At 43.5% G+C, this 14,158-nt stretch overlaps 1 protein-coding gene across 1 annotated transcript in view; it reads left to right on the forward strand.

Annotated features, from left to right (window-relative positions):
• Positions 1-14,158, forward strand: part of KIAA1549L (KIAA1549 like) — a gene marked incomplete at its 5' end in the record, with an annotated part of 207,429 nt that overhangs the window by 166,872 nt on the left and 26,399 nt on the right. Inside the window, one exon of the mRNA XM_038764237.1 lies at positions 3,763-3,892. Within this exon, the coding sequence (XP_038620165.1) occupies positions 3,763-3,892 (130 nt within the window). The remainder of the gene's footprint in view (positions 1-3,762; positions 3,893-14,158) is intronic.

Here is a 14,158-nt window from a genome sequence, read left to right on the forward strand (position 1 = left end):
GCCTGGGTGTCAGAGAAGCTGGATTCTAATCCCAGCTCTTCCACTTTTCTGCTGTGTGACCTTGGGGAAGTCACCAAATTTCTCTGTGCCTCAGTTACTGCGAGCCCCAAGAGGGACATAGACTGTGTAGAAACTGATTAGCTTATATCTACCTCAATGCTTAGTACAGTGCCTAGCACAGTAAGCACTTAACAAATACCATTAAAAAATTGTGTACAAAATATAAACTCTAAGAGAAAACTAGGTAAAACAGCTTTGTTCTATGAATTACTTTGAAATTTGACCCACCACAATATTTACCGGCTTTTAGAATCCCACTGTTTTGTTCCTGGTAGTCACAAAATAACCTATTTCACAGCAGCTTCTACCTCCCCTCTCATTTGAGAGTCTTCTCTAAATGGGCTAATTGGCAGCCTCAAGACAATTGCTAAAAGCCGGCTTTTTCAAACATGATTTGTAATTAGGTCAAGGATGTGACTACTTTGGGGCATGTATTAGCAGTGTGAGTCACTAAGAAAATATGTGGCTTCATGGACTTGTGAAATCATTCATTCATTCAATCGGATTTATTGAGAGCTTAGATGTACGAAGCACTGTACTAAGCCCTTGTTTCCTTGAAAGATGGACCCTTGCCCTGTGATTGTTTTGAATTTGCCAGGACAAGCTACAGTACAAAATTTGATGGAAAGCTACTGATGGGGAGAGACTATTTCTTCTTTGGATCTGGCAGCTCCAAATGTCAAGTACAGTGCTCTGCACCCCAATAATAATAACAGTGATGGTATTTGTTAAGCACTTACTATGTGCTAAGCACTGTTCTAAGCTCTGGAGCATGCCTAGGAAACACTTGCTAACTATATCATCAATGACCGCTTAAATCACCTCATAGAAGGGATTTATTGAAAACTTACTATATATGGAGTGCTATACTAAGTGCTATACTAAGAGTATACAGTGCAACAGAGTTGGTGGACACGTTCTCTGCCCACAATAACTTTACAACTTATAACTTTATAGCCTCCCATCATAAGCTCCTTGTGGGCAGGCAGTGCATCTGTTTATTTTTATATTATGCTCTCCCAAGCACTTAGTACAGTGCTCAATAAATACAATTGAGTGTTTCCTTCCTGGTGATGATTACTGCCACTATTCAAGGCTAACACATACAGATGGGAAATTCCTAACTCCCCAGCCTGATGGGCAGAGTCCTGATATGAATCCAAGTCTTTGGATTCCCAGAAGCCCCATGATGCAAGTACATTCCTCCCTGTCCCGTCCCTATGTCCCAGATAAGGAATCTGTATACTCTTAGGCCTCCCTGCCTATAGGGGAAACAAGTTATTGAGGTTAGAAGATTGGTCTGAGGTCTGAGGATCAACCAGAAGCCTCACCCCGGTTCTGCTCGACTCCGGGAAGGACCTTGGAATTAGTAATAATAATAATATGGGTTAATAATAATTATGATATTATTTAAGTGCTATATCACATAGTGATATTACTATGTGCCAAGCACTGTTCTAAGCTCTGGGGTAGATACAAGGTAATCAGGTTGTCCGACGTGGGGCTCACAGTCTTAATCCTCATTGTACAGATGAGTAACTGAGGCACAGAGATGTTAAGTGACTTGCACAAAGTCACACAGCTGATAAGTGGGGGAGCTGGGATTAGAACCCAGGACCTCTGACTCTCAAGCCCGTGCTCTTTCCACTAAGCCCCGCTGCTTCTCCATGTGTCAAGCGCTGGGTTAGATATAAATTAATCAGGTCGGACATGGCCCCTGTCCTATATGGGGCTCACTATTTAAGTTGGAGGGGCTCTTTTCATGTTGTAGCAAGACTTCTGTTTCAGCCTCCTCACTGTGTTCTTTCTTCCAGCCTCCCCCATCCCTCCTTCCCTCTCTATACTGTGCACTGCTGCACAGATCATCTTTTTGAAGTGTCGTTTGGCACTTCTCTCCTCTCCACAAAGCCCTCCACTGGCTTCCCTTGTCCCAACACATCAGCAAAAACTCTTCATGGTTAGCTTCAAGGCTCTGCACCAGTGCTTCCCTCCATACTTATCTGCTGTCTTTACCCACTACTCCCTGATTTGCTCTTTGTTCCTCCAGAGCCTGATCACCTTGTAACCTCCCCAGCGCTTAGAACAGTGCTTTGCACATAGTAAGCACTTAATAAATGCCATTATTATTATTATTATTAATAAAGCTCGAGCCTGGGAACCAGAGGTCCTGGGTTTTAATCACACCTCTGCCACCTGTCAGCTGGGTATCCCTGGGCAAGTCAGTTAGCTTCGCTGTGCCTATTTCCTCACTACAGAGTGGGGATCCAATACTTGTTCTCCCTTCTACTTACTGATGATGGCATTTGTTAAGCACTTACTATGTGCCAAGCACTGTTCTAAGTGCTGGGGGGATACAAGGTAATCAGGTTGTCCCACGTGGGGCTCACAGTCTTAATTCCCACTTTACAGATGAGGTAACTGAGGCACAGAGAAGTCAAGTGACTTGCCCAAAGTCACACAGCTGACAAGTGATGGAGCCGGGATTAGAACCCATGACCTCTGACTCCCAGGCCCGGGATCTTTCCACTGAGCCACACTGCTTCTCACGCTACATAGACTGTGAGCCCCATGTGGGACAGCCTGATAAACTCGTATCTACCCCAGCACTTAGAATAGTGGGTTAACATGTAGTAAAAGCCTAACAAATACCATAAATTCAAAACAAAACAAAAAATCACCCTGAGAAGGATGCATCTATCCCCAGAGTCCCACATTTACCAATTAGTGGGAACAACAACAGCACAAAAGATGGATGGAAATAGAAAAGAAGTGAATCATCAAAAACAATACAGCCTCTTAGTTGGGAGCTATTACTGGCAGTCAAAGATTCAAGTCTGTCCTTGATACCTGAATTTTATTGCTTTTAGTCAGGCCCTACAAACCTGAATATTTTTAGTTAGGGTCCAGTGAAAGGTGCTTCAGTGATCCAGTGGGATTCAGTCAGTAAGTCAGTTCACTGTAGCCTGCTGTTGGGTAGGGGCCATCTCTATATGTTGCCAACTTGTACTTCCCAAGCATTTAGTACAGTGCTCTGCACACAGTAAGCGCTCAATAAATACGATTGAATGAATGAATGAATGAACTGTATTTAATGAGAGCTTACCTTGTGCAGAGAGCACTGTACTAAGAGCTTGGGAGAGTACAATATAACAATTTAACAGACACATTCCCTGCCCCCGAAGAGCTTACAATCTAGAGGAGGAGACAGACATTAAGATTTATAAATGAAATTACAGATATGCACGTAAATGCTGTGGGGCTGGGAGGGAGATAGTCAAGGTGGTGCAGCAGGGAGTTAGAGAAGAGGAGAGGAGGGCTTAGTCTTGGAGGAGATGTGTAAATAAAGCTTTAAAAGTGGGGAGAGTAATCGTCTGTTGAATATATAGAAGGATGGCATTCCAGGCTAGAGGCAGGATGTGGACTAGAGGTCACTGCCGAGATAGACGAGATCGAAGTACAGTGAATAAGTTGGCATTAGAGGAGCAAAGCGTGTGGGCTGGGTTGTCATAGGAGAATAGCGAGGTGAGGTAGGATGGACATAGTGATTGAGTGGTTTAACGTTAAAGGGTTTGAAAGAGTACAAATACACTTGCAATGTCTGGGTAAGAAAGGCAGTCAACTCTTGGGATAGAGTGAGGCAAATGTCCCCTGGGGGTTGAGGAGTTGTGAGCTGGGGTTCGACAGTGTTTTCTCTCTCTGTAGGCAACAGACAAAGAACTCCGTGTATCGAAGCCGACAGTCTTTGAACAGTCCTAGTCCAGGGGAGACTGAGATGGATCTTTTAGTGACACGGGAGAGACCGCAACGTGGGATCCGGAACAGCGGCTATGATGTAAGTCTCTCCTAATGCTGGCTCAGATGTGGGCCTGGATCCAGTTTGGCGTAGTAAGAAGCAGTGTGGCCTAGAGGAAAGAACACAGGCTTGGGAGTCGGAGGCCCTGGGTTCTAATCCTGTCTCTACCAATTGCTTGCTATTTAACTTTGGGCAAGTCACTTAACTTCTCTGGGCCTCAGTTTCCACAAGTGTAAAATGGGGATTAAATGTTTTATGCTTATGTTCCACAAGTGTAAAATGGGGATTAAATGCTCCCTCCTACTTAAACTGTGAGCCCAGTGCAGGACAGTGAAGTCACTAGACTTCTCTCTGCCTCAGTTACCTCATCTGTAAAATGGGGATTAAGACTGTGAGCCTCACATGGGACAGGGAACTGTGACCAGCCTGATTAGCTCTACCCCAGCATTTGGTACAGTGCCTGTCACATAGGCAATTAACAAATACAATGTATAAGGACAATGGGTACTTTTATGAACTATTTTTGCCTGAAAGACCATTCCCCCCCTTCCCCCCCCTTCCAGAATGTGAGCCCGTTGTTTGGTAGGGACCTTCTCTATATGTTGCCGACTTGTACTTCCCAAGCGCTTAGTACAGTGCTCTACACACAGTAAGTGCTCAATAAATACGGTTGAGTGAATGAATGAAATACCATTAGAAAAAAACCAAAAAAACCCCAACAACCCAAAGTTTCAGGAGATGGAACAAGTTCCATGAAAGGTGATATTAGAAAGATTAAAATTTTTTTCAATTTTTTAAATTTTAATGGAATTTAAGTGAAGACTCTGCCACTTGTCTGCTGAGTGACTTTGGGCAAGTGCCTTGCTTATCTCACCTGTAAAATGGGCATTAAAACTGTGAGCTCCATGTGGGACATGGACTATGTTTAACCTGATTAGCTGTATCTACCCCAGCACTTAGTACAGTGCCTGGCACATAGTAAGCACTTAAATACCATAATTAAAAAAAGAGTAGGGGGTTGTAGCGTGGCTCAGTGGAAAAGAGCCCGGGCTTAGGAGTCAGAGGACGTGAGTTCTGATCCCGGCTCCTCCTCTTGTCTGCTGTGTGACCTTGGGCAAGCCGCTTCTCTTCTCTGTGCCTCAGTTACCTCATCTGTGAAATGGAGATTGACTGTGAGCCCCACGTGAAACAACCTGATTAACTTGTATCTACCCTAGTACTTAGAACAGTGCTCAGCACGTAGTAAGTGCTTAACAAATTCCGTAAGTATTATCATTATGTGTCAAACACTTTTCTGAATGCAGGGGAAAATACAAGTTTATCAGGTTGGACACAGTCCCTGTCCCCCATGGGGCTCACAGTCTAAATTAGATGGAGAAGGATTTAATCCCCATTTTTCAGTTGAGGAATCTGAGGCACAGAACAGTTACACAACTTGCCCAAAGTCACACAACATGCAATTGGCAGAGCCAGGATTAGAACCCAGGTCCTCTGACCCCCAGGCCTGTGCTCATTCCACTAACCCATGCTGCTTCTCTTCAGTCTGGAAAGGTGAAGATTGGATTTCCAAAATCATCAAGGATGCATTTGTCAGTGGTATTTATTGAGCGGGATTTGTTGTTCAATTTCTTGGGGAGCTCATCTGCTTGCGTCTTCCATTTCCACCTTTATTTGTGATGCCTCTACTTTGCTAGCCCTGACGTCTCCTCTCCTTTACTGTCTTACATTTCTTCTGGCCTCTGAGACTTCTCCACTTGGTTGTACACTGGCACTTGAAACTCAGCATGTCTAAAACTGGATTCCTCCTCTTAAATTCTTATTCATTCATTCATTCATTCAATCGTATTTATTGAGAGCTTACTGTGTGCAGAGCACTGTACTAAGTGCTTGGGAAGTACAAGTTGGCAACATATAGAGATGGTCCCTACCCAACAGTGGGCTCACAGTCTAGAAGGGGGAGACAGACAACAAAACAAAACATATTAACAAAATAAAATAAATAGAATAAATATGTACAAATAAAATAAATAAATAAATAAAGTAATAAATACGTACAAACATATATACATATATACAGGTGCTGTGGGGAGGGGGAGAGGAAGGCGGGGGCTCAGTCTGGGAAGGCCTCCTGGAGGAGGTGAGCTCTCAGTAGGGCTTTGAAGGGAGGAAGAGAGCTAGCTTGGCAGATGTGCAGAGGGAGGGCATTCCAGGCCAGCGGGATGACGTAGGCCAGGGGTTGATGGCGGGACAGGCAAGAACGAGGCACGGTGAGGAGATTAGTGGCAGAGGAGCAGAGAGTGCAGGCTGGGCTGTAGAAGGAGAGAAGGGAGGTGAGGTAGGAGGGGGCAAGGTGATGGAGAGCCTTGAAGCCAAGGGTGAGGAGTTTTTGCCTCATTCTCCTTTCCTTCTGACTTGAAACTTGGTTAATAACACGATCATTTTCCCTGTCCTAGAAGCCCACAACCTTGGTATCATTCTCAACTATTCTGGCGGGCAAAGTTAGGGAAAAGAGTGTCAGCAGGAAATTAAGACTGCAAGCCCCTTGTGGAACATGGTCTATGTCCACCCTGATTAGCTTGTGTCTACTTAGTATAGTGCCTGGCACAGAGTGAGTGCTTAACAAATACCATTTTTTAAAAAATAAGAGAAGAAAATACCATTACCTCAAAATACATTTATGATTTCCACTGTTAAAATAGCACCAAATGTAAGAAAAATGCCAAATCAATAGGTATGTTTGTTGTCTGCATCAGTTGGGATATTTGCTATGGTCATTACCATTTAACAAATAATCATTTGCTGTGGAAGAGCAGAGATGACATTTGCTGCAGTGGTGCTAGAATAATCAAATTGTCATTGAAAAAGAGGCTCTTCCTCATTCACACTTGAGTGGCTTAACAATGTACAGGGCATAAGTACAGAAGATTATATGACACAGGTATATAAAAAATATTTTAGAATGGTGACTGAAGACTAATTATCCTCTGTAAAATCAGAAGCTCCAGTCTAATGGGAAAAGCATACTAAAATCTGAGGAGTCATTTTAGCCAGGTGGTAAAGATTCTGTGGAGGCAAAATTTTGAAAAAAGGGCCCTTAATGTCCAGTTTAAGAAGTCTGCTACATTTAAATCAAATTTAGCACATAATACCTTAATGATATGTAGCGTTTTCCCAAATTGATTTTCATTTGTTATCTCGTTGTATTCTTGCAACATTTCAGTGAGAAGCAAGAATTGTTATCATTATCATCTCTGGTTTAGAGAAGGCAATCCAGCAACAGAGAGGTTAAGATCCCACAGCAGGCTGAGGGGAAGAACCAGGACCAGAACCCAGGTGTCCTAATTCCTGGGACTCTGTTATTTCCTCTAGACTCTTCTAACTTTCTAGGAAGGGATTGCATTTTCACCTCTGTCTTTCTCAAAATCATGGCAGCAGTATAATGCAGAAGCTGAGGTGGCCTAAACTGAATACTGCCAAGTTTCAAAACAAAATTGCAAAGAGCCTAGGTGGGGGCTAAAAAGTCATATTGGAAATTGGAAAAGGGAGTCAGAAATATGTCAAGGCAGGATTTAGGATGGCTTGAGAAGGAATTGAGAAGCAACGTGGCCTAAGGGACAGAGCATTGGCCTGGGAGCCAGAAGAACCTTGGTTCTAATCCCGGTTCTCCACTTGTCTGCTTTTGTGACCTTGGGCAAGGCACTGCACTTCTCTGTGCCTCAGTTACCTCATCTGTAAAATGGGGATTTAGACAGCCTGTGTGGGACAGGAACTGCCACCTGATTAACTTGATTAACTTGTCTGTACCCCAGTGTTTAGTATAGTGCATGGCACGTAATCATGATAATAATAGTAATAATCATGGTATTCATTAAGTACTTACTATGTGCCAGGCACTCTACTAAGTACTGGGATAAATACAAGGTAATTGGGTTGGACACAGTCTCTGACCCACATAGGGTTTACAGTCTTAATCCCCGTTTTACAGATGAGGTAACTGAGGCTCAGAGAAGTGAAGGGACTTGCTCAAGATCACCTAGCAGACAAGTAGTGGAGCCGGGATGGAAATCCAGGTCTTTCTGACACCCAGGCCCATGCTTTATCCACTAGACCACACTGCTTCTGAAGCACTTGGCAAATACCATATAAAAAAGAGGAACTACTGGGTTGTCATCTCCAGGGTGAACTGATTTGCAATGACACATGAGGATGAACTGTGGGAAACATCAGGTAACAAGGTGTGTGTTACGATCATGCGGTCGGTCTCCTCACTGTCCTGCCTCAGCTACTGCTATGTCACTGTCAGGTCACTGCAGGCAAGCCAAGGTGCTTGGAGGCTGGCTGGGCGTGGACATTTTTACGAGTTTCTTTTGAAGGAGACTCTTGAAGGACCTTCCTGTTGCAGGATGAGTTGAGGAGAGGTGGCCGTATCACTCTGAATAGGCAGCTTCAAAGCATAATCTGAAAGTTATTAGTATCCAAATTTCAAAAGACAGAGCCAATTGTCGTGGAATTCCATTTAGAAGTCATATTTGCAATCGGCCATCTCCCATGTCCTAAAGGGTTTTCAGTCTCCTTGGAACAGAAAAACAAAGTGTTTGAAATGTCTGGTTTGGGAGGATCAAGCCTGGGAGACCCAGAGAAAAAGGAAAAGCACCCTGGCATACTTTAGGATGGCTGCTGGGATTGAGTGTGTCCCTGATTGCCGCTGAGGGGATTTAAATGCTCAAATGAATAGTGGGAACCAGGGAGTGACTTCAGAGTTTTAGGTTCAATTAAATCAATCGCTCCATTGCATGAGTTAATCACTTCTGATGTGTGAGGGGCCATGCTGAGCTTTGGGGAGGTGACACGGACTTTAATTTGGACATGGTCCACACAAGGAGGCCATGGATTAAAGCATGGATAGGACTGATCCACAAGGAAGAAAGAGGATGGTAAAGAAAATATTTAAAAGCAAAATTTGTTATTTGTTGATAAATAAATCAGTTAAAGTTGTTTCTTGGAGGCAGTACTGATTGCTCCGCTCTTCTTTAAGCAGGAAGACCCCTGGGCTTAAAAGTAATAATAATAATAATAATAATAATGATAATAATGGTACCTCATCATCAATCGTATTTATTGAGCGCTTACTATGTGCAGAGCACTGTACTAAGCGCTTGGGAAGTACAAATTGGCAACATATAGAGACAATCCCTACCCAACAGTGGGCTCACAGTCTAAAAGGTACTTGTTAAGCACTTACTATGTGCCAAGCACTGTTTTAAGCACTGGGGTACATACAAGTCAATCAGGTTGGACACTGTCCCTATCCCACATGGGGCTCATGTTCTTAATCTCCATTTTACAGATGAGGCAACTGAGGCCCTGAGAAGTTAAATAACTTGCCCAAGATCACACAGCAGACATGTGGTGGAGTCAGGATTAGAACCAGGTCCTTCTGGCTCCCAGGCACATACTCTATCCACTAAGCCTTGCTGCTTCTCTAACTCACCAAGTGTGGTGAAGGTGGCTTCTGTCTGTGTTCTGTTCCTGGTGTGGGGCAAACTTCTTCTAGAACCTCCAGAGGTTGCCCATCCTCCTGGCATCTAATAGAAACTCCTCAAAATTGGCTTTACAGCGCTCAATCATCTTACCCCCTCCTACTTCATCTCTCTACTCTCCTACTACAACCCAGCCTGCACACTTCGCTCCTCTAATGTTATTCTTCTCACCTTAATCTCCTCTATCTTGCCGCTGACCTCTCAGCCATGTCCTGCCTCTGGCTTGGTAAGCCTCCCTCCACATATCCTACAGACAATGACTGTTTCCCCCTTCAAAGCCTTATTAAAGGCACATCTCCTCCAAAAGGCCTTCCCTGACTAAGCCTTCCTTTCCTCTTCTCCCTTTCCCTTCTGTGTTGCCCTGACTTGCTCCCTTCATTCATCCCCCTTCCCAGTCCCACAGCACTTATGTACATATCTGTAATTTATTTATTTAATTCTGTCTCCCCCTCTAAACTGTAAGCTCATTGTGGACAGGGAATGTGTCTGTTCTGTTGTTATAGTGTACTCTCCCAAGTGCTTAGTACAGTGCTCTGAACACAGCAGAGTTGTGGGTTGTTCTATTCTTCCACCTGGATCCTTATTCTATCAATCAATTTCATTTATTGAGTGCAAATTGTGTGTAGAGCACTGTGCTAAGCTTCCGGGAGAGTACAGTACAACAGAATTGGTAGACATGTTCCCTGTCCACAAGGAACGTATTGTCTAGAAGGAGGGGGTGGTTTGCAGAAATCAACCCTAGTCAGTCAAGGGGTATTAGGAATGTCCACAATTATAGGATTGTCCACAAGCCTGTGAGCAGTATAAAGTCTCTGAAAGTTTTCTAAGCATAAAAATGATTTTTTTAGCCATTAAGTCTCTTTGCCTTCCCAGCTGAAGACAGTTGGTTTCTTTGCTGGGATTATCTGGAGGGTGAGAGCAAAGCGGTGATGAGCCACAGACCAGATAAAACTGTATCTTAGATTACCTGTGTGACTCAGTTTGGGAATTCAGCACTGCAGCAGGAGGATAGAGTAACAAGGTTTTGGCTTTGTTTTTTTTCACATGGCGGACAAAAACGAAGGTGTCTGGAGTCTGCTTTGTTCAGAAATGGTGAGAGCTCCAGGCTGTAGTTTTTACAGACCTTTTAGTACTCGGACACTGCGAACAGCTCCCGTGTAGGTATAGAGAAGAAAGGCAGTGGATTTGACTTGAAAGAAGAAGCAGTAATACATCACGCCTGAAGTGAAAGCCATAATCTCCTTTTTAGTGGAAAGATATTTCCTAGTTTTCAGTGGTTGCTTTTTACATGTTCCCCTGTCTATCCTTTAGCTGAGGTGATTCAAACTACACCACTTGGCCTTAAAAAAAAGAAATTAGTGCCTGCATTGTGCGCAGTATCATTTTTGTTGAAAGGGCAGAGGGTGGACCTGTTTTGAAGGAATTGGTTCAAGAGAATGCCCTTTAATATTGAGGCTCTGCTCTATCCCCATTGGAAGAGTCTATGTACTTACAGGTATTATGGTGTGTTTAGAGACGTTGTTTTGTGTGCCTTCCTCTTAGCGGTGAATGGGGGAGAACTCCCATTTTTGGCAGGTTACACATGTGCGTGCCTGGATTTGCATTGCTCCTCCATGAGCTGTTTTGGTTATCGTTGAGTTTGAGTGCCACTGAACCCTCCAGGATGGCTCTGCTTAGTGTCCCAGGTTCAGTTCAACAAGGAACCATTCCTACACTCATAAGGACCCCCCTACTTCCTTCTCCACTTCACCGTCTTCTCTTCCCTCTCTTTCTCTTTGCTTCTTAGAGAAGCAGTGTGGATCAGTGGAAAGAGACCGGGCTAGGGAGCCAGAGGTTGTGGGTTCTAATCTCGGCTCTGCCACGTCAGCTATGTGACCTTGGGCAAGTCACCTAACTTCTCTGGGCCTCAGTTCCCTCATCTGTAAAATGGAGATGAAGACTGTGAGCCCCATGTGGGACAACCTGATTACCTTGTATCTACCCCAGCGCTTAGAACAGTGCTTGGCACATAGTAAAGCGCATAACAAATGCCAACATTATTATTATTATTACAAATTAAACTCTTCACTCCAATGAGCCTGGTTGATAATGCAGCATTTTTTTAAACACTAATCTCATGATTTAGGCTGCAGTATTTGTTGTGCAATCATCTAAGGCAGTTCTTGTATTCTTATTTGGTCTCTGTGTCTTGGAAGTTCTGAAGTAGCTCACATTTCATAATTGACCACACTTCCCTCTTATTCAGGTCTGGAAAATTGGGCAAGGCATAAACTACTGAGGTTTCCTGAGGAAGAAATAAATCTTTCCAACGAGAGTGCCATTTCACTTGATTAGTCAAAAAAATCAATCAATCAATCATATTTATTGAGAACTTACTGTGTGCAGAGCACTGTACTAAGCACATGGGAGAGTACAATATAATAGAGTTGTTAGACACATTCCCTGCTCATAATGTAAAAGACAACAGTGCTTTAAGTTGTTTTTTAACAAAGCTCTGCTAAGCTATGTTAGGGGTCTGTAATAATTTTAATAATGTTAGGTGTTTACTAGGTGCCAAGCCTCATATTAAGTGGTAGTACAAGAAAATCAGGTCATACATCATCTCTGCCTTACAGAAATAGGAGACAGACCGTCATTTAATTCCTATTCTGCACAAGGGGAAACAGGTACAGAGAAGTAAAGTGATTTGCCCAAAGTCACAAAGCTGGTGCGGGGAACAGTCAGGATTAGAACCCAGGTCCTTTGACCCCCAGACTCATGTTTATTCCACTAGGCCATGCTGCTGGGCCAGGAGTGAATGGAAGCCTAGGATGGATCTTGGATTAACACAACCAGGGTAGAGTCGGTTGAGTTGGTATTCATAAGGGTTTGCAGCAAATTGTAGCCTGCTTAAAAAAAAGTCCTGCTCATATCGTTTGAAATGGCAGCAAGCCCATAAGAGATGAATCACTGGAAGATAATTCAAAGCACCTTCTCAAGGGCGAGCATGCTTCCCTGCTGCATTTGCTGTACATTTGTGTAGGGATTCAGGCATACCACCTCTTATTCTCTGCACACCCTCAGTCATTCAGTAAGTCAGTCAGACAATTGTATTTGTTGAGCACTTACTGTGTGCAGAGTTGGCAGTCATTCTTGGGCAGAATGGGACTGAGAGGAATTATTCAGCAGTGGAGTTGGGTAATTATTTATTTTTATAACAGTAATAATAATAATTGTGGTATTTGTTAAGCTCTTACTATGGGCCAAGCACTGTACCCTTAGTACTTTAATATCTTAGCTGTGGTTGATGCAATCTGATCAGGTTCGACACAGTCCCTGTCACATATGGGGCTTCCAGTCTAGGTAGAAAGGCGAATGGATATTGAATCCCCATTTTACAGTTGAGGAAACCGAGGCTCAGAGAAGTTAAATCATGGCTCAGTGGAAAGAGCACGGGCTTGGGAGTCAGAGGTCATGGGTTCTAATTCTGGCTTCACCACATGTCTACTGTGTGATCTTGGGCAGGTCACTAAACTTCTCTGAGCCTCAGTTACCTCATCTGTAAAATGGGGATTAAGACTGTGAGCCCCACGTGGAACAACCTGATCACCTTGTATCCCCCCAGTGCTTAGAACAGTGCTTATCACATAGTAAGCACTTAACAAATGCCATTATTAATATTATTATTATTATCATTAAATGAATTGCACAAGGTCACACAGCGAGTCGGTGGACGAGTCAGGATTAGAACCCAGATCCTCTGCCTTCCAGGCTCATGCTCTTTCCTTAGGCTAAGCTGCTTCCCAGTTGCCTTTGAAATTGCCTGTAAAATTTCAGTCTGATTTAGCAACGGATGCTCTAAATTCCAATTTCAAATTTTGAAGATGCTTGTGGGACATTGTGTAATTATACACTAATACAATGTTCAAACTGGACATCGAGGAAGCAGTATTGAAGTTCACAAGTGCCATGCAGAAAAGCATCCAGCTTTAAGGAACACTAGTTAAGAAACTCCTCCAGAAAAAAAACACTCCATAACAAACCAGTTTCAGGACTAACCCAATGTCAAACCCAAATCCCTCAAGTTACAGTTTCTGCTGGTTACCTCTAGTTCTGTGCTCCGAGGAGGACGGTCAGATCTCTGGTTTTATACCAATCATTCATTCATTCATTCATTCATTCAATCTTATTTATTGAGCGCTTACTGTGTGTAGAGCACTGTACTAAGCGCTTGGGAAGTACAAGTTGGCAACATATAGAGACAGTCCCTACCCAACAACGGGCTCACACCATTCAGTAGTTATTCTGTCTCCTCTCTGGTATAGATACAGCATCGTTTGTTTGATGGTTCTTGTTAAGTGCTTACTATGTGTCAAATGGTGTTCTAAGCACTGGAATAAGTAAAATTCAATTAGGTTGGACACAGGCCCAGTCCTGCATGAGGCTCACAGTTTTAAGTGGAAGAGAGAACAGGTATTGACTCACCATTGTACAGTTGGGGAAACTGAGTCACAGAGAAGTTAAGTGATTTGCCCAAGGTCACACAGCTAGCAACTGGAAGAGCTGGGATTAGAACCCAAGTCCTCTGACATCCAGGCCCATGCTCTTTCCATTAAGCCACTAAACTTTCTCAGTTACCACTGGATGACTCTATGTCTGGTATTTTTATTTGAAGTTCTCAGCCTTCCACTGCCTTGGCTTCTGACACTCGGTTGAATGGCCTGAAACATAACTTCCGTGTTCCCAGAGATTTGAAAGGGTAACTTAGTACAGTGGTTAGCACACA

The sequence above is a fragment of the Tachyglossus aculeatus genome, chromosome 22 (assembly GCF_015852505.1).
Source record: "Tachyglossus aculeatus isolate mTacAcu1 chromosome 22, mTacAcu1.pri, whole genome shotgun sequence".
NCBI classification, from domain to species: Eukaryota; Metazoa; Chordata; class Mammalia; order Monotremata; family Tachyglossidae; genus Tachyglossus; species Tachyglossus aculeatus.